The sequence below is a fragment of the Vidua chalybeata genome (genome assembly GCF_026979565.1).
Source record: "Vidua chalybeata isolate OUT-0048 chromosome 39 unlocalized genomic scaffold, bVidCha1 merged haplotype SUPER_39_unloc_4, whole genome shotgun sequence".
Classification (NCBI taxonomy): domain Eukaryota; kingdom Metazoa; phylum Chordata; class Aves; order Passeriformes; family Viduidae; genus Vidua; species Vidua chalybeata.
Window position 1 is genome coordinate 1 of NW_026530317.1, and position 27,970 is coordinate 27,970.

The window sequence follows — 27,970 nt, forward strand, 5'->3', positions numbered from 1 at the left end:
CCCCATTTTGTGGTGCGGCACCCCAAATTTGGGGTGGCGGGACCCCAAATTTTGAGGTGCGGGACCCCCCCTCCTCCCCCGCGCTGTCCCAGCGGAGTTTTTGGGGGGTCGTGGCGCTGTCGCCCCCCCTCCCAATTTTAGGGGTTCTTTTTTTCGGGGGGGGGGGGGGTGTCTCTGTCCCATTCCCCCCCGTTTCACCCGCCACACCCGGAGTGATTTTGGGGTGATTTTGAGGTGATTTTGGGGTGATTTTGGGTTTGATTTTGGGGTGACCCCCCCCCTTTCCCCGTGTCCCCGCAGGACCCCGCGGCGCCGGCCCGGCGGGAGGACGATGAAGCCGGCGAGGAAGGCCGGCGGCTCCTCCTCCTCTTCCTCTTCCTCCTCCTCCTCCTCATCCTCGGCCCCCCGCGCCGCCCTCCCCCCCCCGGGCCGCCCCAGACCCCCCAAACCCGGCGAGGACGACCCCGCCCCTCCCCCCTCGTCGTCCCCCCCTTCCTCCCCCCTCCCCCTCCCCCTCCCCGCGGAGGACCCCCCCCCTCCCAGCCGCAAGACCACCACCTTCAAATCCCGCGCCCCCCGCAAGAAACCCCCCCCGGCTCCCGGCGAGCCCGGAGACCCTTTGGGCGAGCGCGACCCCTCCTCTGGCGACCCCGGCGGCGGCAGCGGCTGCTCCAGCACCGACACGGCCAGCGAGCACTCCGCCGACGAAGGAGGAGGAGGAGGAGGAGGAGGAAGCTCGGGGGGGGCGTTCCAGACCCCGGGGACCCCCGGGGACCCCCCCGAGCTGGAGGCGGCGTTCCGGCGGCTCCGCTGCCAGCGCGTCCTGGCCCGGCGCGACGGCGTTTTCCGCCCGGCCGTGGTCAAGCAGCTGCGGCGCGGCCACGAGCTCGGCGTGCAGTTCGCCGGCGACCGCGGCGTGACGTTTTTGGAGGGGGGCTTCCTCCTGGGAGACCCCCCGGCCGTGGTTTTGGACGCCACCCCGCCGGCGGGCGCGCTGGGGGTGGGCACGGCGGTTTGCGCCCGCCTGGACCCCGCCGAGACGCTTTACCGGCCGGGCACGGTGGTGGAGGTGAGCGCCAAGCCGCCCTCGTACCGGGTGCGCTTCGCCCCGCCGCCCCCCGCGCCCCCCGTGTGGGTGCCGCGCTCGGGGCTGCGCCTGCTGCGCCCGCCGTGGCCGCCGCACGGCCGCGGGCAGCGCAACGAGGAGCAGGAGGAGGACGACGAGGAGGAGGAGGAGGAGGACGAGGAAGGCGCCCCGCGGCAACCGGAGGACGCCGAGGTCTCCAAGCTGAGCGCCGCCCCGCCGCCCCCGCCCGCCGCGGGACCCCCGCAGCCGCCGCCTCGCCCCGGGGGGGTCCCACCCGCCGGGGGCGCCCCGCAAGGCGGCGGCGGAGGAGGAGGAGGAGGAGGAAGCGGAGGAAGCGGTGGGGGGACCCCGCAGCCCAAATACAAGAAGGGGGACGTGGTTTGCACGCCCAACGGGATCCGCAAGAAGTTCAACGGCAAGCAGTGGCGGCGGCTGTGCTCCCGCGACGGCTGCACCAAGGAGTCGCAGCGGCGCGGCTTCTGCTCCCGCCACCTCTCCATGCGCACCAAGGAGCTCGAGGGGCTCCCCGAGGCCCGCGCGGGACCCCCGGGACCCCCGAGCCAACGCGGCGGCAGCGCCGACTTCGAGTGGGGCGACGAGACCTCCCGCGAGAGCGACGGCGACGGCCGCGCCCGGCTCCCGGTCCCGCCCAACCCGGACCTGTCGCGCTTCGAGTTCGACGAGTGCGAGGCCGCCGTGATGCTCGTGTCGCTGGGCTCGTCGCGCTCGGGCACGCCCAGCTTCTCGCCGGCCTCCACGCAGTCGCCCTTCTCGCCCACGCCCTCGCCCTCGCCCTCGCCGCTCTTCGGGTTCCGCCCGGCCAATTTCAGCCCGGTCACCGCCTCGCCCCGCGCCCGCGGGCGGCACCTGAGCGCCGGGACGCCTCGGCCCGGCGAAGGGCTGAGCCCGCCGCCTCCTCCTCCTCCTCCGCCTCCCCCGCCGCCTCCTCCCCGCCCGCGGCCGCCGTCCGGTGTGCCGCCGGTGTTCCAGCCCGGGCTGCCCTTCCCGGTGCCGCTGAGCCCCGGTAAGCGCAAGGCGGAGGCGGCGCTGGCGGAGCCGCAGGACGGCGCGGGCGGAGGAGGAGGAGGAGGAAGCAGCGGGGCTAGCGGCGGCGGGATGTTCCGAGCCCTGTCGCCTCTGTTCGCCCCCCGCTCGCCCGCGGGGCTCACGGCAGACCCCGGCCCCGGCGCCCGCCGGGTCCCGGCCGTGCCTCGCGGCTCGCCCGTGATCGTCCGCAACCCCGAGGTGCCCCTGCCCGACCCCCCGCACCCCCCTCCGCGACCCCGCCCGCTGCCCCCTCCCCAAAAATCCGCCCTGCCCGCCCCCGTGCCCATCAACGCCGGCCGCCTGCGACCCCCCGGCCGCCCCCAGGCGACCCCGGCCGCCGCCGCCGCCGAGCGCGGGGCTCCCCCCGCCGCCCCCGCCGCCGCCGCCGCCGCCGCTTTCGGGGGGCCCCCCCTGCACCCCGTGGCTTTCCACCCCTCCCCCGCCGCGCTGCTGCCGCTGCTCGTGCCCGGAGACTACGGGACCCCCCCGGCCCCCCGCAAGGAGATCGTCATGGGCCGGCCCGGCACAGGTAACGGGGATTTTGGGGGGGGTCGGGGAGGTTTTAAGGGGATTTTGGGGGAATTTTGGAGGGGTTTTGGGGGTTTTTGAGGGGATTTTGGGGGGGTTTGGGGAGGGTTCCGGGGGGATTATGGGAATTTTGGGGGGGATTTGGGGGGGGTTTCAGGGGATTTTGGGGGGGTTTGGGGGGGTCGGGGAGGTTTTAAGGGGATTTTGGGAATTTTGGGGGAATTTTGGGGAAGTTTGGGGGAATTTTGGAGGGGTTTTGGGGGGATTTGGGGGGGTTGAGGGGTTTTGGGAATTTTGGGGAAGTTTGGGGGAATTTTAGAGGGGTTTCAGGGGAATTTGGGGAGGGTTGGGGGGAAGTTTGGGGAGGGTTGGGGGGATTTGGGGAATTTTGGGGGGTTTGGGGAGGGTTTGAGGGAATTTTGAGAGGATTTAGGGAGGTTTGGGGGGGGTTGAGGGGGTTTTGGGGAGGGTTGGGGGGATTTGGGGAATTTTGGGGGAATTTTGGGGGAATATTGGAGGGGTTTTGGGGGGATTTGGGGGGGTTGAGGGGATTTTGGGGGGGTTTGGGGAGGGTTGGGGGGGATTTTGGACATTTTGGGGGAATTTTGGGGGGGTTTGAGGGGATTTGGGGAGGGTTCCGGGGGGGATTTGGGGAATTTTGGGGAGGTTTGGGGGATTTTGAGGGAATTTGGGGAAGTTTGGGGGAATTTTGGAGGGGTTGGGGAGGTTTGGGGAGGTTTTAAGGGGATTTTGGGGAAGGTTTGGGGTGATTTTGAGGGGTTTTGGGAGAATTTTTGAGGGGCTTTGGGGGGATTTGGGGAATTTTAGGGGGGGTTGGGGCAGTTTTGGGGGGTTTAGATGCATTTTGGGGGAGTTTTGGGGAGATTTTGGGAAGTTTTAAGGGGATTTGGGGGGAGGTTTGGAGAGATTTTTTTAAGGTTTGGGGGGTTTGGAGAGGATTTGGGGGGATTTTGAGAGGATTTGGGGGGATTTAGGTGGATTTTTGGAGGTTTTAAGGAGATTTGGGGCAGCTTTGGGGGGGTTTGGGTGGATTTTAGGGGTTTTGAGGGGATTTGGGGGGATTTTGGGCGGGTTTAGGTGGATTTGTGGAGATTTTGGTGGATTTTGGTGGATTTTAGGTTTTTTTTTGGGGGGGGGATTTTGGGGCAGGGAATGAGGTCGGAGGTCACGGCCGGGTCGCGGTGACGTCAGAGGGGTTGTGACGTCACGGGCGTCGCGGTGAGGTCAGAGCGGGGTCGGTGCGTCGCGGTGACGTCGTCGTGACGTCATTGTGAGGTCACGGCGGGAGAGGGGCGGAGCCGTCGTGGCGTGTCGTTGTGACGTCACGGCGACGTCAGAGCGGCGGCAGGGCTGTGCCTCCGCGGGGTTGGTGAAGCCGCGGCGACGTCGCGGTGACGTCAGAGCGCTGCCGGGAGGGCGGTGGTGACGTCAGAGTGACGTCAGAGCCGCGTTGGGATGGGTCACAGTGACGTCACAGCGGTGCCAGGGTGCGTCGGCGACGTCGCGGTGACGTCGCGGTGACGTCACAGCCGTGTCAGAGCCGCGGCGCGGCCGTCATGGCGGCGTTGAAGGACCGTGGTGACGTCACGGTGATGTCATAGCGGCGCCGGGACGGCGCTACCGCTTCTTGGTGGCGCCGCCGCGACGTCAGCGTGACGTCAGCGCGGGTTCAGGGGCCTCGCCGTGCCGCTTTCGCGCCGCCGTGACGTCACTCCGCCTCTCGGTTACGTCACGCCCTCCCCGTCCCCTCCTCCGCGCGCGTGCAGGGGCGTGGCCTCGCCGCCCGGAGTGGGCGTGGCCTCTCCCGCGGCTGCGCGCGCATCCCCGGCCGGGCCGCAGGCGGCGGGGGCGTCGTGGGGGCGGGGGGGGGGGGGGGTTCGCCCTCCTCATTTGCATACGCGCGGCGTCCCTCCAATGGGCGCGCGGCGCGGGGGCGGGAAGCCCCCCTCTCATTTGCATACGCGCGGCGTCCCTCCAATGGGCGCGCGGCGCGGGGGCGGGAAGCCCCCCTCTCATTTGCATACGCGCGCGGGCGGCGTCGCCCCGTGAGGGGAAGGGCGGGGGGGGGGGGGGGAAAGGCGAGAGTGGGCGGGGAGCGCCCTCTCATTTGCATACGCGCGCGGCCGGGCCAATGGGCGCCCGCGGGGGTCGGCACGCGCGGGCCGCGCCGGCCAATGGGGTGAGGCCGGGGGTTGGTGGTGGGAAAAGGGAGTGGGGGGGGGGGGCGGGGTTCGGTGCGCGCATGCGCGGCGGGCGAGGCGGGAGCCGTGAGGGAGAGCGGCGCGGGGCGGGGAGGAAGGGGGGGGGGGGGGGGGGGGGGGCGCGCGCGCGCGCGCTCCCGTTCCGTGCGCGCGGCGGGCGCGGGCGGCGGCCCCGGACCGCGACCCCTCCCCTCCCCCCCCCCCCTTTTCCCTCCCTTTTCCCTTCCATTTCCCCCCCCCCCCTCCCCCCGCCTTCATCCCGGGGGGGAAACCCCTCCTTCCCCCCCCCCCCCCCGCTTCACTCCATCCCTCACACACACACACACACACAGAGAGAGAGAGAGAGAGAAAAAGAGAGAGGGAGAACCGAACCGGGACCGGCACCCGGAGCTTCCCTTCCCTCCCCCTCCCTCTCCCCGCTTCCCTTCCCTTCCCTCCCTCCCCTCTCCGCCATGTCCTCCTCCTCCGCCGCCCTCCCCCCGGCCGCGGCCCCGCGCAGAGGCCTCGGCATGTTCGGTCAGTGTTCTGTGGATCGGGGGGGGTGGGGAGGGGATCCCTGAGGGGATTTTGGGGGTCCCGGAGTGGAGGGTGAGGGGGTTTGGGGGCTCTCCGGAGAGGCGGTGGGGGCGGGTGGTGGTGATGGTGGTGGGGTTTTGTGAGGGAGGAGTGAGGGGGGCGGGGGATTTGGGGGTTTTTAGGGGGGCTCTGAGGGGGTTTTTGGGGTTTTTTTAAGGGGTTTTAGGGGGGCTCTGAGGGTTTTTTTTTTTTTTTTTGGGGGGGGGTTTGGGGGCGTTGGCGGGAAGGGCGGCGGGGCCGTGAGGGGATGAGCGGGGGGCGTGAGGGGTTGGAGGGGACTCGGGGGGTTTTGGGGAGGGATTGGGGGTCCGTGAGGGGGATTTGGGGTCCGTGAGGGGAATTTGGGGTTCGTGACTTGAATTTGGGGTTCGTGAGGGGAATTTGGGGTCCGTGATGGAAATTTGGGGTTCGTGACTTGAATTTGGGGTTCGTGAGGGGGATTTGGGGTCCGTGATGGAAATTTGGGGTTCGTGACTTGAATTTGGGGTTCGTGAGGGGGATTTGGGGTCCGTGAGGGGAATTTGGGGTTCGTGACTTGAATTTGGGGTCCGTGAGGAGGATTTGGGGTTCGTAACTTGAATTTGGGGTCCGTGAATTGAATTTGGGGTCCGTGAGGAGGATTTGGGGTTCGCGAGGGGAATTTGGGGTCCGTGACTTGAATTTGGGGTCCGTGAGGAGGATTTGGGGTTCGTAACTTGAATTTGGGGTACGTGAATTGAATTTGGGGTCCGTGAGGGGGATTTGGGGTTCGTGACTTGAATTTGGGGTTCGTGAGGTGATTTTGGGATTCAGGAGGGGATTTTGGGGTTCCTGAGGTGAATTTGGGATTTGTGTGGGGAATTTGGGGTGCGTGACTTGAATTTGGGGTCCGTGAGGGGAATTTGGGGTCCGTGAGTGGAATTTGGGGTTCGTGAGGGAGATTTGGGTTTCGTGACTTGAATTTGGGATTCATGAGGGGATTTTGGGGTTCCTGAGGTGAATTTGGGGTCCGTGACTTGAATTTGGGGTTCGTGAGGGAGATTTGGGTTTCGTGACTTGAATTTGGGGTTCCTGAGGGGAATTTGTGATTCGTCGGGGGATTTTGGGGTCCGGGAGGGGAATTTGGGATTCATGAGGGGATTTTGGGGTTCGTGAGGGGAATTTTGGGTCCGTGATGGAAATTTGGGATTCGTGAGGGGATTTTGGGGTCCGTGATGGAAATTTGGGATTCATGAGGGGATTTTGGGATTTGAGTGGGAAATTTGGGATTCGTGAGGGGATTTTGGGGTCCGTGAGTGGAATTTGGAGTCTCTGAGTTGAGTTTGGGATTCCTGAGGAGATTTTGGGGTCCGTGAGGGGATTTTGGGGTCCGTCAGGGGAATTTGGCCTTTGTGAGGGATTTTATGAGGGGATTTTGGGGTCTCTTTGAGGGGATTTGCTGATTTTGGGGACGTTTGGGTGGTTTTGGGGGTGTTTCACCGAATGATGCGCGGCGTGAGAGGATTTGGGGTCATTTGTGAGGAAATGTTGGGGTTTGTGAGGAGATTTTGGGGGATCTGATGCAATTTTGGGGATTTATGAGAGGATTTTGGGGTTCTGATGTGATTTTTGGGGTTTTGTGAGGAGATTTTGGGGTTCTGATGCAAGTTTGGGGTTTTGTGAGAGGATTTTGGGGTTCTGATGTGATTTTTGGGGTTTTGTGAGAGGATTTTGGGGTTCTGATGCAATTTTGGGGTTTTGTGAGAGGATTTTGGGGTTCTGATGTGATTTTTGGGGGTTTTGTGAGGAGATTTTGGGGTTCTGATGCGATTTTGGGAGTTTTGTGAGAGGATTTTGGGGTTCTGATGCAATTTTGGGGTTTTGTGAGAGGATTTTGGGGTTCTGATGTGATTTTTGGGGGGTTTGTGAGAGGATTTTGGGGTTCTGATGCAATTTTGGGGGTTTTGTGAGAGGATTTTGGGGTTCTGATGTGATTTTTGGGGTTTTGTGAGAGGATTTTGGGGTTCTGATGCAATTTTGGGCGTTTTGTGAGAGGATTTTGGGGTTTTGAGGTAAATTTGTGATTTTTTTGAGGAATTGATGGGGTCTGTGAGAGGATTTGGGGTCATTGTGGGGGAATTTGGGGGTCCTGAGGTGATTTTTGGGGTTCCTGAGGTAACTTTGGGGAGTCCTGAGATAATTTTGGGGGGTTTGGAGGTATTTTTGGGATTTCTGATGTAATTTTGGGAGATTTTGAGGTATTTTTTGGGTTCATGAGGTAATTTGGGGGGGGGGGGGTTGATGTATTTTTGGATTTCTGAGGTAATTTTGGGAGGATTTGAGGTATTTTCAGGGTTCTTGAGGTAATTTAGGGGGGTTTTGAGGTAATTGTGAGGGCTTCTGATGTAATTTTGGGGGGTTTTGAGGCATTTTTGGGATTTCTGATGTAATTTTGGGAGATTTTGTGGTATTTTTAGGGTTCCTGAGGTATTTTTGGGGGGTTTTGAGGTATTTTTGGGGTTCCTGAGGTAATTTTGGGGGGTTCTGATGTAATTTTGGGGGACCTGAGGTATTTTTGGGGTCCTTGAGGTGATTTTGGGGGGTTCTGGTGTAATTTTGTGGGGTTCTGAGGTAATTTTGGGAGGATTGGAGGTATTTTTGGCGTTCCTGAGGTTATTTGGGGGGTTCTGGGGTAATTCTGGGGGGACCTGAGGTATTTTTGGGGTTCCTGAGGTGAATTTGGGGGGTTCTGAGGTATTTTTGGGGTTCCTGAGGTACTTTTGGGGGGTTCTGATGTAGTTTTGGGATTTCTGAGGTAATTTTGGGGGATTTCTGTGGTAATTTGTGGGGTCCTGATGTAATTTTGGGGGGTTCTGATACAATTTTGGGGGGTTCTGATGTAATTTTGGGGGGTTCCTGATGGAATTTTTGGGGGTCCTGATGGAATTTGGGGTTTCTTTGGGGTCCCTGTGTGGCGATTTTGTGTCCCCTCAGTGTCCCCCCCATGTCCCCCCCGTGTCCCCTCAGTGTCCCCTCAGTGTCCCCTCAGTGTCCCCCCCATGTCCCCACAGTGTCCCCTCAGTGTCCCCACAGTGTCCCCACAGTGTCCCCTCAGTGTCCCCACGGTGTCCCCTCAGTGTCCCCACGGTGTCCCCACGGTGTCCCCACAGTGTCCCCTCAGTGTCCCCACGGTGTCCCCACAGTGTCCCCTCAGTGTCCCCTCAGTGTCCCCTCAGTGTCCCCACGGTGTCCCCACAGTGTCCCCTCAGTGTCCCCCCCATGTCCCCACAGTGTCCCCACGGTGTCCCCCTGTGTCCCCACGGTGTCCCCACGGTGTCCCCTCAGTGTCCCCTCAGTGTCCCCACAGTGTCCCCTCAGTGTCCCCTCAGTGTCCCCTCAGTGTCCCCACGGTGTCCCCTCAGTGTCCCCTCAGTGTCCCCTCAGTGTCCCCACGGTGTCCCCACAGTGTCCCCTCAGTGTCCCCTCAGTGTCCCCACGGTGTCCCCTCAGTGTCCCCTCAGTGTCCCCACGGTGTCCCCACAGTGTCCCCTCAGTGTCCCCTCAGTGTCCCCTCAGTGTCCCCACGGTGTCCCCACAGTGTCCCCTCAGTGTCCCCTCAGTGTCCCCACGGTGTCCCCTCAGTGTCCCCTCAGTGTCCCCACGGTGTCCCCTCAGTGTCCCCTCAGTGTCCCCACGGTGTCCCCACAGTGTCCCCTCAGTGTCCCCTCAGTGTCCCCTCAGTGTCCCCACGGTGTCCCCACAGTGTCCCCTCAGTGTCCCCTCAGTGTCCCCTCAGTGTCCCCACGGTGTCCCCACGGTGTCCCCCTGTGTCCCAGCGCTGTCCCCTCAGTGTCACACCTGCTCAGGCTGTGTCCCCAGTGTCCCCCCCGTGTCCCCTCAGTGTCACACGTGCCCAGGCTCTGTCCCCTCAGTGTCACACCTCACCTGCCCAGGCTCTGTCCCCAGTGTCCCCCCATGTCCCCTCAGTGTCACACCTGTCCAGGCTGTGTCCCCAGTGTCACTCCTGCTCAGGGGCTGTCCCCCCGTGTCCCCTCAGTGTCACACCTGCCCAGGCTCTGTCCCCCCATGTCCCCAGTGTCACACCTGCTCAGGGGCTGTCCCCCCGTGTCCCCCCATGTCCCCCCAGTGTCACACGTGCCCAGGCTCTGTCCCCCCACGTCCCCCCTTGTCCCCAGTGTCACACCTGCTCAGGGGCTGTCACCCCCCCGTGTCCCCATCATATCCCCTCACTGTCACACCTGCCCAGGGGCTGTCCCCCCTGTGTCCCCAGTGTCACACCTGCCCAGGCTCTGTCCCCAGTGTCCCCCCGTGTCCCCTCGATGTCACACCTGCCCAGGCTCTGTCCCCCCCGTGTCCCCAGTGTCACACCTGCCCAGGCTCTGTCCCCAGTGTCCCCTCAGTGTCACACCTGCCCAGGCTGTGTCCCCAGTGTCCCCTCAGTGTCACACCTGCTCAGGCTGTGTCCCCTCAGTGTCACACCTGCTCAGGCTGTGTCCCCAGTGTCCCCCCCATGTCCCCTCAGTGTCACACCTGCTCAGGCTGTGTCCCCAGTGTCCCCCCCATGTCCCCTCAGTGTCACACGTGCTCAGGCTCTGTCCCCCCGTGTCCCCTCGGTGTCACACCTGCCCAGGCTGTGTCCCCAGTGTCCCCCCGTGTCCCCAGTGTCACACCTGCCCAGGCTGTGTCCCCAGTGTCCCCCTGTGTCCCCAGTGTCACACGTGCTCAGGCTGTGTCCCCAGTATCCCCCCCGTGTCCCCTCGGTGTCCCACCTGCCCAGGCTCTGTCCCCTCGGTGTCACACCTGCTCAGGCTGTGTCCCCAGTGTCACACCTGCCCAGGCTGTGTCCCCAGTGTCCCCCCGTGTCCCCAGTGTCACACGTGCTCAGGCTGTGTCCCCAGTGTCCCCCCGTGTCCCCAGTGTCACACCTGCCCAGGCTGTGTCCCCTCAGTGTCACACCTGCCCAGGCTGTGTCCCCAGTGTCACACCTGCCCAGGCTGTGTCCCCAGTGTCACACGTGCTCAGGCTGTGTCCCCTCGGTGTCACACGTGCTCAGGCTGTGTCCCCAGTGTCACACGTGCTCAGGATGTCCCTGTCCCCAGTGTCACACCTGCCCAGGCTGTGTCCCCAGTGTCACATGTGCTCAGGCTGTGTCCCCAGTGTCACACCTGCCCAGGCTGTGTCCCCTCAGTGTCACACGTGCTCAGGCTGTGTCCCCTCGGTGTCACACGTGCTCAGGCTGTGTCCCCTCGGTGTCACACCTGCTCAGGCTGTGTCCCCAGTGTCACATGTGCTCAGGCTGTGTCCCCTCAGTGTCACACCTGCCCAGGCTGTGTCCCCAGTGTCACACGTGCCCAGGCTCTGTCCCCTCGGTGTCACACGTGCTCAGGCTGTGTCCCCAGTGTCACACGTGCTCAGGCTGTGTCCCCTCAGTGTCACACCTGCTCAGGCTGTGTCCCCAGTGTCACACGTGCTCAGGCTGTGTCCCCAGTGTCACACGTGCTCAGGATGTCCCTGTCCCCAGTGTCCCCCCGTGTCCCCTCGATGTCACACGTGCTCAGGCTGTGTCCCCAGTGTCCCTCGGTGTCACACGTGCTGAGGCTGTCCCTGTCCCCGCAGTCTGGACCAACGTGGAGCCGCGCTCGGTGCCGGTGTTCCCCTGGCACTCGCTGGTGCCGTTCCTGGCCCCGAGCCAGCCCGACGCCGCCCCGCACCCCCCGGCCGGCCTGCAGCCCGTCAGCCACCTGCCCGCCGCCGCGCCCAGCAAAGGTGAGCCCGCCCGGGACACACCTGGGACAGCTGGGACACACCTGGGAGACAGCTGGGACACACCTGGGATAGCTGGGATACAGCTGGGATACACCTGGGATAGCTGGGATACGCCTGGGATAGCTGGGATACACCTGGGACACAGCTGGGACACACCTGGGATAGCTGGGATACAGCTGGGATACACCTGGGATAGCTGGGATACACCTGGGATACAGCTGGGACACACCTGGGATAGCTGGGATACGCCTGGGATAGCTGGGATACACCTGGGATACAGCTGGGATACAGCTGGGATACACCTGGGATACACCTGGGACACAGCTGGGACACAGCTGGGATACACCTGGGATACCTGGGACACACCTGGGATAGCTGGGACACACCTGGGAGACAGCTGGGACAGCTGGGATACACCTGGGATACACCTGGGATAGCTGGGATACACCTGGGATACAGCTGGGATACACCTGGGACAGCTGGGACACAGCTGGGATACACCTGGGATACCTGGGACACACCTGGGATAGCTGGGACACACCTGGGATACACCTGGGACACAGCTGGGGTAGCTGGGATACTCCTGGGACACACCTGGGACACAGCTGGGAGACACTTGGGATACACCTGGGATACAGCTGGGATACAGCTGGGATAGCTGGGATACAGCTGGGATACACCTGGGACACTTGGGATACACCTGAGACACACCTGGGATACACCTGAGACACACCTGGGATACACTTGGGATACAGCTGGGACACAGCTGGGATACACCTGGGATAGCTGGGATACACCTGGGGTACCTGGGACAGCTGGGATATATCTGGGACACAGCTGGGACACCTGGGATACACCTGGGATACAGCTGGGATACACCTGAGACACAGCTGGGATACAGCTGGGGTACCTGGGATATACCTGGGATACACCTGGGATATACCTGGGATACACCTGGGATATACCTGGGATACACCTGAGACACACTCCCCGCCCCATCCCAACACACCTGGGACACACCCCCTGCCCCACCTGGGACACGCCCCCTGACACCTGGGACACGCCCCCTGACACCTGGGACACACCCCTGCCCCGCCCTGCCCCACCTGGGTCACGACCCTGGCCCAGCACACCTGGGACACACCCCCTGCCCCACCTGGGACACACCCACTGACACCTGGGACCCACTCCCTGCCCCACCCTGCCCCACCTGGGTCACGCCCCCAGCCAAGCACACCTGGGACACACCCACTGACACCTGGGACACGCCCCTGCCCCGCCCTGCCCCACCTGGGTCACGCCCCCAGCCAAGCACACCGGGGACATGCCCCCTGCCCCACCTGGGATACACCCACTGACACCTGGGACACACCCCCTGCCCCACCCTGCCCCACCCGGGACACGCCCCCTGACACCTGGGACCCACTCCCTGCCCCACCTGGGTCACGCCCCCAGCCCAGCACACCTGGGACACCCCCCTGGCACCTGGGACACACCCACTGACACCTGGGACACGCCCCTGCCCCGCCCTGCCCCACCCGGGACACGCCCCCGGCCCAGCACACCTGGGACACGCCCTCTGACACCTGGGACACACCCACTGACACCTGGGACATGCCCCCTGGCACCTGGGACACACCCACTGACACCTGGGACATGCCCCCTGGCACCTGGGACACACCCACTGACACCTGGGACACGCCCCTGCCCCGCCCTGCCCCACCCGGGACACGCCCCCAGCCCAGCACACCTGTGTCCCGCCCCATGCCCCACCCTGCCCCACCTGGGACACACCCCCTGACACCTGGGACACACCCCCTGCCCCACCCTGCCCCACCTGGGACACACCCCCTGACACCTGGGACCCACTCCCTGCCCCGCCCTGCCCCACCTGGGACACGCCCCCAGCCCAGCACACCTGGGACACGCCCCCTGGCACCTGGGACACACCCACTGACACCTGGGACACGCCCCCTGCCCCGCCCTGCCCCACCTGGGACACGCCCCCAGCCCAGCACACCTGGGACACGCCCCCTGGCACCTGGGACACACCCACTGACACCTGGGACACACCCACTGACACCTGGGACACGCCCCCTGCCCCGCCCCGCCCCACCCGGGACACGCCCCCGGCCCAGCACACCTGTGTCCCGCCCCGTGCCCCTCCCCCCGCTGGCTGACCCCCCCCCCCCGTGTCCCCAGAGCCCCCCGAGTCGGCCGCGGTGGCCCCCGAGCCGGGGGGGCCGGGCCAGGAGCCCGGGCGCTGCGGGGGGGCCACGCGCCCGCCCAGCCCCCCCCCCGCCGCCCCCCCGGCCCCGCCCCCCGCGGCCACGGCCCCGCCCCCCGAGGAGGAACCGCCCGGGGGGGGCGCCCGGCCGGACAGCGAGACAGAGAGTGACCACGACGACGCGTGAGTGGGGGCGGGGCGGCACCCCTGAGTGACCCTGAGTGACCATGAGTGACCACTGACCCTGAGTGACCCTGAGTGACCCCTGAGTGACCAATGAGTGACCAATGAGTGACCCTGAGTGACCCTGAGTGACCATGAGTGACCAATGAGTGACCCTGAGTGACCAATGAGTGACCACTGAGTGACCCTGAGTGACAACTGAGTGACCATGAGTGACCACTGAGTGACCAATGAGTGACCACTGAGTGACCAATGAGTGACCACTGAGTGACCCTGAGTGACCACTGACCCTGAGTGACCCTGAGTGACCACTGAGTGACCCTGAGTGACCACTGAGTGACCATGAGTGACCACTGAGTGACCCTGAGTGACCCTGAGTGACCATGAGTGACCACTGACCCTGAGTGACCCTGAGTGACCCTGAGTGACCATGAGTGACCAATGAGTGACCCTGAGTGACCACTGACCCTGAGTGACCCTGAGTGACCAATGAGTGACCACTGAGTGACCCTGAGTGACCAATGAGTGACCAATGAGTGACCCTGAGTGACCACTGACCCTGAGTGACCAATGAGTGACCAATCAGTGACCCTGAGTGACCACTGAGTGACCCTGAGTGACCATGAGTGACCCTGAGTGACCAATGAGTGACCAATGAGTGACCCTGAGTGACCCTGAGTGACCACTGAGTGACCACTGAGTGACCATGAGTGACCACTGAGTGACCCTGAGTGACCACTGAGTGACCCTGAGTGACCACTGAGTGACCATGAGTGACCACTGAGTGACCCTGAGTGACCACTGACCCTGAGTGACCCTGAGTGACCACTGAGTGACCCTGAGTGACCACTGAGTGACCAATGAGTGACCACTGAGTGACCACTGAGTGACCATGAGTGACCCTGAGTGACCACTGACCCTGAGTGACCCTGAGTGACCCTGAGTGACCCTGAGTGACCATGAGTGACCACTGAGTGACCATGAGTGACCACTGAGTGACCCTGAGTGACCACTGACCCTGAGTGACCAATGAGTGACCACTGAGTGACCCCTGAGTGACCATGAGTGACCACTGAGTGACCCTGAGTGACCACTGAGTGACCCTGAGTGACCCTGAGTGACCACTGACCCTGAGTGACCAATGAGTGACCAATGAGTGACCCTGAGTGACCCTGAGTGACCAATGAGTGACCAATGAGTGACCCTGAGTGACCCTGAGTGACCACTGAGTGACCACTGAGTGACCCTGAGTGACCCTGAGTGACCAATGAGTGACCCTGAGTGACCACTGACCCTGAGTGACCAATGAGTGACCAATGACCCTGAGTGACCAATGAGTGACCACTGACCCTGAGTGACCCTGAGTGACCAATGAGTGACCAATGAGTGACCACTGAGTGACCAATGAGTGACCAATGAGTGACCACTGAGTGACCAATGAGTGACCAATGAGTGACCATGAGTGACCACTGAGTGACCAATGAGTGACCAATGAGTGACCATGAGTGACCACTGAGTGACCCTGAGTGACCACTGAGTGACCCTGAGTGACCACTGAGTGACCATGAGTGACCACTGAGTGACCCTGAGTGACCATGAGTGACCACTGAGTGACCCTGAGTGACCACTGAGTGACCATGAGTGACCACTGACCCTGAGTGACCAATGAGTGACCACTGAGTGACCATGAGTGACCACTGAGTGACCCTGAGTGACCACTGAGTGACCCTGAGTGACCCTGAGTGACCACTGAGTGACCACTGAGTGACCCCTGAGTGACCACTGAGTGACCACTGAGTGACCCTGAGTGACCACTGACCCTGAGTGACCAATGAGTGACCAATGAGTGACCCTGAGTGACCACTGAGTGACCCCTGAGTGACCATGAGTGACCACTGAGTGACCCTGAGTGACCAATGAGTGACCAATGAGTGACCAATGAGTGACCCTGAGTGACCACTGACCCTGAGTGACCAATGAGTGACCAATGAGTGACCACTGACCCTGAGTGACCAATGAGTGACCAATGAGTGACCACTGAGTGACCAATGAGTGACCAATGAGTGACCCTGAGTGACCAATGAGTGACCACTGACCCCTGAGTGACCCTGAGTGACCAATGAGTGACCAATGAGTGACCCTGAGTGACCACTGAGTGACCCTGAGTGACCAATGACTGACCCTGAGTGACCCTGAGTGACCACTGACCCTGAGTGACCAATGAGTGACCAATGAGTGACCCTGAGTGACCCTGAGTGACCAATGAGTGACCAATGAGTGACCCTGAGTGACCCTGAGTGACCAATGAGTGACCAATGAGTGACCCTGAGTGACCCTGAGTGACCACTGACCCTGAGTGACCCTGAGTGACCCTGAGTGACCAATGAGTGACCCTGAGTGACCACTGAGTGACCACTGAGTGACCCCTGAGTGACCAATGAGTGACCCCTGAGTGACCACTGAGTGACCAATGAGTGACCCTGAGTGACCACTGACCCCTGAGTGACCCTGAGTGACCACTGAGTGACCACTGAGTGACCCCTGAGTGACCAATGAGTGACCCCTGAGTGACCCCTGAGTGACCCTGAGTGACCCCTGAGTGACCACTGACCCCTGAGTGACCCTGAGTGACCAATGAGTGACCACTGAGTGACCCTGAGTGACCAATGAGTGACCCCTGAGTGACCAATGAGTGACCACTGAGTGACCACTGAGTGACCACTGAGTGACCACTGACCCTGAGTGACCCCTGAGTGACCACTGAGTGACCACTGAGTGACCCTGAGTGACCAATGAGTGACCACTGAGTGACCCTGAGTGACCTCTCTGTGACCTTTGCCTGAGCCCTCTGAGTGACCCCTCTGTGACCTCTGAGTGACCTCTGTCTGACCCCTGTGTGACCCCTGTGACCTCTGTGTGACCCCTCCGTGACCCCATGGTCCCTGTGTGTGTCCCTGTGATCCCCCCGTCCCTCTGTCCCTCTGTCCCTGTCCCTCTGTCCCTGTCCCTGTCCCTCTGTCCGTCTGTCCCTGACCGTCCGTCCGTCCGTCCTGCCGCAGGTTCCTGTCGTCCATCGTGGCCCCGGAGCTGCCGCTGCCGCTGGGCCCCGGCAAGCGCCGGACGCAGTCGCTGAGCGCGCTGCCCAAGGAGGGCGACAAGGACGGGCGCAGCCCCAGCAAGGTCAGCGGGAACGGCCCCGGAGCCGCCCCAAAATCACCCCGAAATCCCACCAACATCACCCCAACGTCACCCCGAAATCACACCCGGAACCGCCGCAACATCCCCCCAAAATCCCACCAACATCACCCCAAAATCCCACCAACATCACCCCAAAATCACCCCGAAATCCCACCCGGAGCCGCCCCAAAATCACCCCAACATCACCCCAACATCACCCCAACATCACCCTGAAATCACCCCAACATCACCCCAACATCACCCCAAAATCCCACCTGGAGCTGCCCCAAAATCACCCCAACATCACCCCAACATCACCCTGAAATCCCACCTGGAATCATCCCAATATCACCCCAAATTCACCCCAACATCACCCCAAAATCCCCCCACAATCACCCCAACATCACCCCAAAATCCCGTCAACATCCCCCCAAAATCCCCCCAACATCACCCCAACATCACCCTGGAATCCCACCCGGAACTGCCCCAACATCCCCCCAAAATCACCCCAACATCACCCCGAAATCACCCCGAAATCACCCCAACATCACCCTGAAATCCCACCTGGAATCATCCCAATATCACCCCAAATTCACCCCAAAATCCCCCCAACATCACCCCGAAATCACCCCAAAATCACACCAACATCACCCCAAAATCCCACCCGGAACCGCCCCAACATCACCCCAAAATCACCCCAACATCACCCTGAAATCCCACCTGGAACCGCCCCAAAATCCCATCAACATCACCCCAAAATCACCCCAAAATCCCCTCTGCATCACCCCGGGACCGCCCCGGAACTGCCCCCAAAATCCCCCCAAAATCCCCCCGGAATCCTCCCCAAATCCCCCCAAAATCGCCCCAAATTTGCCGCTGTGTGGGCGTGGACCACGCCCTACCACTGACCACACCCACTTATGGCCATAACCCACGACCACACCCACCCATGGGCGTGTCCTCGACCACACCCATCTTTGGGTGTGGTCCCTGACTCCACCCATCAGCGGGCGTGTCCCCGCTGACCCCGCCCCATTGTGGGCGTGTCCACAGCAGGATAAGGACCACACCCACCCATGACCCTATCCCACCAACCCCACCCACCCATGGGCGTGTCCTCGACCACACCCATCTATGGGTGTGGTCCGTGACTCCACCCATCAGTGGGTGTATCCCCGCTGACTCCGCCCCTTCGTGGGCGTGTCCGCAGCAGAATGACCACACCCATCCATGGCCCTCTCCCATTGACCCCACCCACCCATGACCCCACCCACATATGGGTGAATCCCACTGACCCCACCCCTCCACGGGCGTGTCCCCTGACCCCGCCCCTCCACGGGCGTGTCTCCGCTGACCCCGCCCCTTCGTGGGCGTGTCCGCAGCGGGAGAAGGACCACACCCACCCACGACCCTATCCCATTGACCCCACCCACCCATGACCCCACCCACATATGGGTGTATCCCAGTGACCCCGCCCCTCCGTGGGCGTGTCCCCGCTGACCCCGCCCCTTTGTGGGCGTGTCCGCAGCGGGAGAAGGACCACATCCGGCGGCCCATGAACGCCTTCATGATCTTCAGCAAGCGGCACCGGGCGCTGGTGCACCAGCGGCACCCGAACCAGGACAACCGCACGGTCAGCAAGATCCTGGGCGAGTGGTGGTACGCCCTGGGGCCCCGGGAGAAGCAGCAGTACCACGACCTGGCCTTCCAGGTGAGCCCCGGGGGTCCCAGGGGAGGTTTTGGGGGTGCCAGGTGAGGTTTGGGGTGGATTTTGGGGGTCCATGGTACGCCCTGGGGCCCCAGGAGAAGCAGCAGTACCACGACCTGGCCTTCCAGGTGAGCCCCGGGGGTCCCAGGTGAGGTTTTGGGGGTCACAGGTGAGGTTTTGGGGTCTCAGGTGAGGTTTTGGGGGTCCAAGGTGAGGTTTTGGGGGTCTCAGGTGAGGTTTTGGGGGTCCCAGGTGAGGTTTTGGGGGTCCCAGGTGAGATTTTGGGGGTCCCAGGTGAGGTTTTGGGGGTCTTAGGTGGGGATTTGGGGGTCACAGGTGAGGTTTGGGGGTCTCAGGTGACGTTTTGGGGGTCCCAGGTGACGTTTTGGGGGTCCCAGGTGAGGTTTTGGGTGTCTCAGGTGAGGTTTTGGGGGTCCCAGGTGAGGTTTTGGGGGTCCCAGGTGAGGTTCGGGGTGGATTTCAGGGGTTTTGGGGGTCCATGGTACGCCCTGGGGCCCCGGGAGAAGCAGCAGTACCACGACCTGGCCTTCCAGGTGAGGTTTTGGGGGTCCCAGGGGAGGTTTTGGGGGTCCCAGGTGAGATTTTGGGGGTCCCAGGTGAGGTTTTGGGGGTCTTAGGTGGGGATTTGGGGTCACAGGTGAGGTTTGGGGGTCTCAGGTGACGTTTTGGGGGTCCCAGGTGACGTTTTGGGGGTCCCAGGTGAGGTTTTGGGTGTCTCAGGTGAGGTTTTGGGGGTCCCAGGTGAGGTTTTGGGGGTCCCAGGTGAGGTTCGGGGTGGATTTCAGGGGTTTTGGGGGTCCATGGTACGCCCTGGGGCCCCGGGAGAAGCAGCAGTACCACGACCTGGCCTTCCAGGTGAGGTTTTGGGGGTCCCAGGGGAGGTTTTGGGGGTCCCAGGTGAGATTTTGGGGGTCCCAGGTGAGGTTTTGGGGTCTTAGGTGGGGATTTGGGGGTCACAGGTGAGGTTTGGGGGTCTCAGGTGACGTTTTGGGGGTCCCAGGTGAGGTTTTGGGGGTCCCAGGTGAGGTTTTGGGTGTCTCAGGTGAGGTTTTGGGGGTCCCAGGTGAGGTTTTGGGGGTCCCAGGTGAGGTTTGGGGTGGATTTTGGGGGTCCATGGTACGCCCTGGGGCCCCGGGAGAAGCAGCAGTACCATGACCTGGCCTTCCAGGTGAGCCCTGGGGGGTCCCAGGTGAGGTTTGGGGGTCCCAGGTGAGGTATTGGGGGTCCCAGGTGAGGTTTTGGGGGTCAGAGGTGAGATTTGGGGGGTGCTAGGTGAGGTTTTGGGGGTGCCAGGTGAGATTTTGGGAGGTTTGGAGAGGGTTTGGGGGTCCCAGGTGAGGATTTGGGGGTCCCAGGTGAGGTTTTGGGGGTCCCAGGTGAGGTTTGGGGTGGATTTTGGGGGTCCATGGTACGCCCTGGGGCCCCAGGAGAAGCAGCAGTACCATGACCTGGCCTTCCAGGTGAGCCCTGGGGGGTCCCAGGTGAGGTTTGGGGGTCCCAGGTGAGGTATTGGGGGTCCCAGGTGAGGTTTTGGGGGTCAGAAGTGAGATTTGGGGGGTGCTAGGTGAGGTTTTGGGGGTGCCAGGTGAGGTTTGAGGGGTGCCAGGTGAGATTTTGGGAGGTTTGGAGAGGGTTTGGGGGTCCCAGGTGAGGTTTTGGGGGTCCCAGGTGAGGTTTGGGGTGGATTTTGGGGGTCCATGGTACGCCCTGGGGCCCCAGGAGAAGCAGCAGTACCATGACCTGGCCTTCCAGGTGAGGTTTTGGGGGTCCCAGGTGAGGTTTGGGGGGTCTCAGGTGAGGTTTGGGGGGTCCCAGGTGAGGTTTTGGGGGTCTCAGGTGAGGTTTGGGGGGTCCCAGGTGAGGCTTGGGGGGTCTCAGGTGAGGCTTGGGGGGTCTCAGGTGAGGTTTTGGGGGTCTCAGGTGAGGTTTGGGGGTCGCAGGTGAGGCTTGGGGGGTCTCAGGTGAGGGTTTGGGGGTCTCAGGTGAGGTTTTGGGGGTCCCAGGTTGAGTTTTGGGGGGTCCCAGGTGAGATTTGGTGGTCCCAGGCTTGGTTTTGGGGTCTCAGGTTGGATTTTGGGGTTCCAGGTTGCATTTTAGGGTCCCACGTGCAGATTTTGGGGTCCCAGGGTCAGTTTTGGGGTCCCAGGTTGGGTTTTGGGGGTCCCGCGTGCGGATTTTGGGGTCCCTGGTGCGGCTTTTGGGGTCCCAGGCTCAGTTTTGGGGGCTCCCAGTTTGGATTTTGGGTTCCCAGTTTGGATTTTGGGGCTCCCAGTTTGGATTTTGGGGTCCCAGTTTGGATTTTGGGTTCCCAGTTTGGATTTCGGGGCTCCCAGTTTGGATTTCGGGGCTCCCAGTTTGGATTTTGGGGTCCCAGTTTGGATTTTGGGGGCTCCCAGTTTGGATTTCGGGGCTCCCAGTTTGGATTTTGGGGGGTCCCAGTTTGGATTTTGGGGGCTCCCAGTTTGGATTTCGGGGCTCCCAGTTTGGATTTCGGGGTTCCCAGTTTGGATTTTGGGGCTCCCAGTTTGGATTTTGGGGCTCCCAGTTTGGATTTTGGGGGGTCCCAGTTTGGATTTCGGTGCTCCTAGTTTGGATTTTGGGGTTCCCAGTTTGGATTTCGGGGTGTCCCAGTTTGGATTTTGGGGTCCCAGTTTGGATTTCGGGGTGTCCCAGTTTGGATTTTGGGGTCCCAGTTTGGATTTCGGGGCTCCCAGTTTGGATTTTGGGGTTCCCAGTTTGGATTTCGGTGCTCCCAGTTTGGATTTTGGGTTCCCAGTTTGGATTTTGGGGTCCCAGTTTGGATTTTGGGACTCCCAGTTTGGATTTTGGGGTCCCAGTTTGGATTTTGGGGTCCCACTTTGGCTTTTGGGGTCCCAGTTTGGATTTTGGGCTCCCAGTTTGGATTTTGGGGTCCCAGTTTGGATTTTGGGGGTTTCCAGTTTGGATTTTGGGCTCCCAGTTTGGATTTCGGGGCTCCCAGTTTGGATTTTGGGGTTCCCAGTTTGGATTTTGGGCTCCCAGTTTGGATTTCGGGGCTCCCAGTTTGGATTTTGGGGTTCCCAGTTTGGATTTTGGGGTCCCAGTTTGGATTTTGGGGTCCCAGTTTGGATTTCGGTGCTCCCAGTTTGGATTTTGGGGTCCCAGTTTGGATTTTGGGGTCCCAGTTTGGATTTCGGGGGTTCCCAGTTTGGATTTTGGGGTCCCAGTTTGGATTTTGGGGGGTCCCAGTTTGGATTTCGGTGCTCCCAGTTTGGATTTTGGGGTCCCAGTTTGGATTTCGGGGGTTCCCAGTTTGGATTTTGGGGCTCCCAGTTTGGATTTTGGGGTTCCCAGTTTGGATTTTGGGGTCCCAGTTTGGATTTTGGGTTCCCAGTTTGGATTTTGGGGGGTCCCAGTTTGGATTTTGGGGTCCCAGTTTGGATTTTGGGGTTCCCAGTTTGGATTTCGCTGGGAACTGGGGCGCTCTGCTGCTCCCCCTGCCGGTGCAGCCCCGCTATTGCACCCACAGCTCAAGGAACATCTGGGACAATTTTGGGGGGGAAAAATTTGGGATTTTTTGGGGGTTCCCCGGGATTCCGTCGGGATTTTGGGGTGTGGGGTGGGGGAGGGGTCGGGACGGTACCTGACCCCTCCCTCCCCTCCCCCTCCAGGTGAAAGAGGCGCATTTCAAAGCCCACCCGGACTGGAAATGGTGCAACAAAGACCGGAAGAAATCCAGCTCGGATGGGGGGAGGGGCCCGGGGGGCTCCGGGGGGGTCCCCAAAGAACCCCGCGAGCGCAGCGCCTCCGAGAGCGGCCCCCCCGCCCCTCCCCCAGGTCTGCGACCCCCTCCCCAAAAAAAAAAAAAAAATAACACCCCCCCAAAAAAAAAAAAACCCAAAAAAAAAAAACCCCCAAAAATCACTAACCGCGCCCCTCCCCCACTCTCTCCCCTCCCCCACCTCTCTCCCCTCCCCTCCCCCCCCCCGCAGGTGCCGCCGACCCCCCCGAGGCCAAGGGGGGGGTCCCGGGGGGTCCCGGGGAGCCGCGGGGCCCCGCGGGGGGAGGGGCGGCGCAGCCCCCCCCGCCCCGCCCCCGCGCCTTCTCGCACAGCGGGGTGGGGGGGGGCGACCCCCGAGGGCCCCCCCTGCACGAGCTCAGCCAGGTGGGGGAGGGGCGCGGCGGGGGAGGGGCGGGGGAGGGGCGGGGGTCTCGTGTTTGGGGGGTTTGGGGGGGATTTGGGGGGGATTTGGGGGGGATTTGGGGTCGCTGTCCTGAGGGTTTGGGGGATTTGGGGGGGTTTTTGTCCCGAGGATTTTTGGGGGTTTTGGGGGGTTTCGGAGCTGAAGATTTTGGGGAATTTTGGGATTTTTGGGGTTTTTGTCGTGAGGATTTTTGGGGATTTTTGGGGATTTTTTGGGGTTTCGCAGCTGAAGGTTTTGGGGAATTTTGGGGTTTTTGTCCTGAGGATTTTTGGGAATTTTGGGGGATTTTTGGGGATTTTTTGGGGTTTCGGAGCTGAAGATTTTGGGGAATTTTGGGGATTTTTGGGGTTTTTGGGGTTTCTGTCCCGGGAATTTTTGGGGATTTTTTGGGGTTTCGGAGCTGAAGATTTTGGGGATTTTTGGGGTTTTTGTCCTGAGGATTTTTGGGGATTTTTGGGGATTTTTTGGGGTTTCGGAGCTGAAGATTTTGGGGATTTTTGGGGTTTCTGTCCCGGGGATTTTGGGGAATATTTGCGCAATTCTGGGACTTTCTAACCCCTGAATTTTGGGGAATATTTGGGCAATTTTGGGACTTCCTAACCCGGGAATTTTGAGAACTTTTGGCTGTTTTTGAGGGACATTTGGGCGATTTTGGGACTTTCTAACCTGTGAATTTTGGGGGATTTTTGGGCAATTTTGGGACTTGCTAACCCATTAATTTTGGGAAGTTTTGGGTGCTTTTTGGGTGGCATTTGGGCAATTTTGGGACTTCCTAACCTGTGAATTTTTGGAACTTTTGGCCACTTTTTGAGGGACATTTGGGCAATTTTGGGACTTCCTAACCCCTGAATTTTGGGAACTTTTGGGCAATTTTGGGACTTCCTAACCCCTGAATTTTGGGGATTTTTGGGCAATTTTGGGACTTCCTAACCCCTGGATTTTGGGGATTTTTGGGTGACATTTGGGCACTTCCCGACCCCCCTTAACCCCTGAATTTCGGGCCTCTCTCCCCCCTCCCCTCCCCCTCCCCCAGCTCTGCGCGGGCCCGGCTCCGTTCGGGGGTCCCAAAGGGGGCGCGGGTGGGGGAGGGGCGGCTCCCTACGCGCCCCCCCCGGGCCGCGCCCCTCCCCCACGGCCCCCCCGGGCCCCGCCCCGCCCCCCGCGCTCGGCGCAGAGCGAGGAGATGACGAGCGACGAGGAGCGGATGGTGATCTGCGAGGAGGAGGGCGACGATGACGTCATCGGTGAGGTCACACCCCGGACACGCCCCCCCCCCCCCCCCCAAAAAAAAAAAATCCCCCCTCGCCCTGAGCGCCCCTCCCCCACCCGCAGCAGACGATGGGTTCGCCCCTCCCCCACCCGACATCGACCTGAAGTGCAAGGAGAGAGTGAGCGACAGCGAGAGCGAGGGGGAGGGGAACCAGGTGGGAATGGGGGAGGGGCAATGGGGGAGGGGACAAGGTGGGAATGGGGGAGGGGCAATGGGGAGGGGCAATGGGGGGGGAGGGAACCAGGTGGGAATGGGGAGGGGCAATGGGGGAGGGGACAAGGTGGGAATGGGGGAGGGGCAATGGGGGAGGGGACAAGGTGGGAATGGGGGAGGGGCAGGGGGGGGAGGGGCATTGGGGGAGGGGGACAAGGTGGGAATGGGGGAGGGGCAATGGGGGAGGGGGAGGGGGACCAGGTGGGAATGGGGGAGGGGCAATGGGGGAGGGAGAGGGGACAAGGTGGGAATGGGGGAGGGGCAATGGGGGAGGGGGAGGGGAACCAGGTGGGAATGGGGGAGGGGCAATGGGGGAGGGGACAAGGTGGGAATGGGGGAGGGGCAGGGGGAGGGGCAATGGGGGAGGGGCAATGGGGGGGAGGGGGAGGGGCAATGGGGGAGGGGCAATGGGGGGAGGGGGACAAGGTGGGAATGGGGGAGGGGCAGGGGAGGGGGAGGGGCATTGGGGGAGGGGGACAAGGTGGGAATGGGGGAGGGGCAGGAGGGGGGAGGGGGAGGGGGACAAGGTGGGAATGGGGGAGGGGCAGGGGGAGGGGGACAAGGTGGGAATGGGGGAGGGGCAGGGGAGGAGGGGGAGGGGCATTGGGGGAGGGGCATTGGGGAGGGGGAGGGGCAATGGGGGAAGGGGACAAGGTGGGATTGGGGAGGGGCAGGGGAGGGGGAGGGGACAAGGTGGGAGTGGAGAGGGGCAGGGGGGAGGGGCATTGGGGGAGGGGACAAGGTGGGCCTGGGGGAGGGGCACTGGGGAGGGGGGAGGGGCATGATGAGGGGGAGGGGCACTAGGGGGGAGGAGGACAAGGTGGGAGTGGGGGAGGGGCAATTGGGGGAGGGGACAAGGTGGGAGTGGATCAGGGAGGGGGAGGGGCACTAGGGAGGGGGAGGGGTAAAGGTGGGAGGGGAGGGATGGGGGGGGGTCCATGGGGTGGGGGAGGGGTGAAGGGTCTGGGGGTGGGGGAGGGGCTGCTGGGCTCTCTGCAGGGTCTGGGGTCCCATCCCCACCTCCCCTCCCCCCCTCCCCAGGCCCCGCCCCCCCGGAGGCTGTTCCCGCCGGCGCCCCGCCCCCCCCCGGAGCTGGAGCCCCCCCCGGGCCCCCCCGAGCCGCCCCCCGGCCCCTCCCCCTACAAGGGGCCGCCCCCGCCCCCCCCAAACGCTTCGAGGGGGCCCCCGCGCCCCCCCCCCCCCGCCGCAAACGGGCCGAGAGCGCCGAGGGGGGGGGAGGGGCGGGGGGCGGCCCCCCCCCCGCTGCGCCCCGCGCCCGCCCCTCCCCCCCGCCCCTCCGCGCCCCCCCGAGCCCAAGGCCCAAATCCCTCCCCCCCCCCCCGCGGGGGGAGGGGCGGGGGGGGGAGGGGTCGTGGCCAACCTGGTGCTGGGGGGGGGCTGCGGCGCGGGGGGGGGCGGGGGGGGGCCGGGACCCCCCCCCTCGGTGGCGCTGCTGCCCCCCCACCCCCACCCCCACCCCCACCCCCCCGTGCAGCTCCTGGCGCAGCCCCCGGGTGGGGGAGGGGCGGCGGCGGCGGGGGGGGCTGTGGGGGGAGGTGGGGGAGGGGCGGGGGCCGCGCCCCCCCCCCCTCCCAACGGGCCCCTCCCCCTGGGCATCACGCAGGTGCAGTACATCCTGCCCACCCTGCCCCTCCCCCACGGCAAAGGCCCCGCCCCCAGCCCCGCCCCGGCCCCCAACCCCCCCCCCGGGCCCGCCCCTCCCCCCCTGCACTTCGCCCTGCCCCCCCCCCAGAACGGAAAAGCCCCTCCCCCACCCGCGGGGGGCTCCGGAGGCTCCGCCCCCAAAGGTACGGGGGGGTGGGGGAGGGGAATGGGGCGGGGTCTCAAAACGGGGGAGGGGTGGCAGGTGGGGGAGGGGCCTCAGATTGGGTGTGGTCTCAAATTGGGGGAGGGGTCTTAAATTGGGGGAGGGGTCTCAAAATGGGGGAGGGGTCTCAAATCGGGGGTGGGGTCTCAAAGTGGGCAAGGGGTCTCAAGTTGGGGGAGGGGTCTCAAATTGGGGGTGGGGTGGGAGGTGGGGGAGGGGTCTCCGGGGTGGGGAGGGGTCTCAGATTTGGGCGGGGGCTCAAATTGGAGGCGGGGTCTGGTATTGGGGAGGGGTCTCGAGTTGGGGGTGGGGTCTCAAATTAAGGGCGGAGTCTCAAATTGGGGGTGGGGTCTCAAGTTGGGGGTGGGGTCTCGGGTTGGGGTGGGGTCTCAAATTGGGGGAGGGGTCTTAAATTGGGGGTGTGGTCTTAAAGTGGGTGAGGGGTCTCAAATTGGGGGAGGGGTCTGAAATTGGGGAGGGGTCTCAGGTTGGGGTGGGGTCTCTGTTTGGGGGTGGGGTCTCAAATTGGGGGCGGGGTCTGTAGGGGAGGGGTCTTGGGCGGGGCAGGGCCTCATTGGAGGAGGGTCTCCGTTTGGGGGCGGGGCCTCTGAGGGCGTGGTCTCCAATCGAGGGCGGGATCTCAGACTGTGGGCGTGGCCTCCCCATGCCTGACACCCCCTCCCCTTTTTTTCTCCCCTTCCCCCCCCCCCAGCCCAGCCCTCCCCCCCGGGCCAGGCCCCTCCCCCCACGCCGCTGCTCCCGGGGAAGGTTCTGGTGCCCGTGGCCCCCCCCGGCCCCGCCCTGACGCCCTTCGGCCCCCCCGGCGCCGCCCCTCCCCCCGGCAAGGTGCGTGCCCCTCCCCCACCCCCCGCCCCTCCCCCCCCCTTTTCCCCCTCCCCATTTTCTGACCCCCCTTTTCTCTCCCCTCCCCCCCCCAGATCATCCAGCTCAGCCCGGTGCCGCTGGTGCCCCCCGGCAGCCCCGGGGGGGGAGGGGTGGGCGTGGGGGCGACCCCCGCCCCTCCCCCCAAGGTGCTGCTGCCCCCCGCCCGCATCGCCTACGTGCACCCCGCCCCTCCCCCCGCCCAGCCCCCCCCGTGCTCGGCTTCACCGCCCTCGGCCCGGGGGGGGCGCTGGTGCAGCCCCTGCTGCCCGGTGAGTGCTGGGGGGGGGTCCTGGGGGGGATTTGGGGGGGATCTGGGGAGTCCTGGGGGGGTCACAGAGGAGGTTTGGGGGGGTTTTGGGGGGTCCTGGGGGTCACAGGGGGGATTTGGGGGGGTCCTGGGGGGGATTTAGTGGGGCCCGGAGGGGGATTGGGGGGGTTTTGGGGGGGTCTTGGGGGTCACAGGGGGGATTTGGGGGGTCCCGGGGGGGTTTGGGGGGGGAGCAGGGGGATTTGGGGGGGGGGTCTGGGTGGTTCTCAGGGGGGATTTGGGGGGGTCTTGGGGGTCACAGGGGGGGTTTGAGGGGTCCTGGGGGGCATTGGGGGGGTCCTCAGGGTGTTTGGGAGGGTCCTGGGGATTTGGGGGGGTCCTGGGCGGTCACAGGGGGGGTTTGGGGGGTTCTGGTGGGGGTTTTGGGGGGGGTCTGGGTGGTTCTCAGGGGGGATTTGGGGGGTCCTGGGGGGGATTTGGGGGGGATTTGGGGGGTCCTGGGGGGGATTTGGGGGGTCCTCGGGGTCACAGGGGGGGTTTGGGGGGTCCTCAGGGGGATGGGAGGTGTTTGGGGGGGTCCTCAGGGAGTTTTGGGGAGGTCTGGGGGGGGCTATGGGGGATTTTGGGGATCATGGGGGGGGAGGGGAGGGGTCCTGGGGGGGATTTGGGGGTCACGGGGGGGTTTGTGGGGGGTCCTGGGGGGGGATGGGAGGGGTCTGGGGGGATTTCTCGGGGTATTTCGGAGGGAATTTGAGGATTTTTGGGGATAAATTTGGGGATTTTGGGGGGGGGTCGATGGTG

At 63.4% G+C, this 27,970-nt stretch overlaps 1 protein-coding gene across 1 annotated transcript; it reads left to right on the top strand.

The window, feature by feature from the left end:
- Positions 1–305: 305 nt before the first annotated feature.
- Positions 306–27,187, top strand: CIC (capicua transcriptional repressor; the record flags this gene model as incomplete). The annotated part of the gene is made up of 17 exons (XM_053933325.1): positions 306–2,663; positions 11,056–11,205; positions 13,408–13,615; positions 16,675–16,795; positions 18,321–18,503; positions 18,596–18,648; positions 18,985–19,054; positions 19,284–19,376; positions 19,949–20,002; positions 20,208–20,273; positions 22,172–22,337; positions 22,493–22,665; positions 23,739–23,949; positions 24,038–24,129; positions 25,230–25,996; positions 26,729–26,862; positions 26,955–27,187. Coding segments are annotated over exons 1-17 (5,106 nt in total), but the record flags the coding sequence as incomplete, so codon positions are not given.
- Between the last annotated feature and the right edge of the window lie 783 nt (positions 27,188–27,970).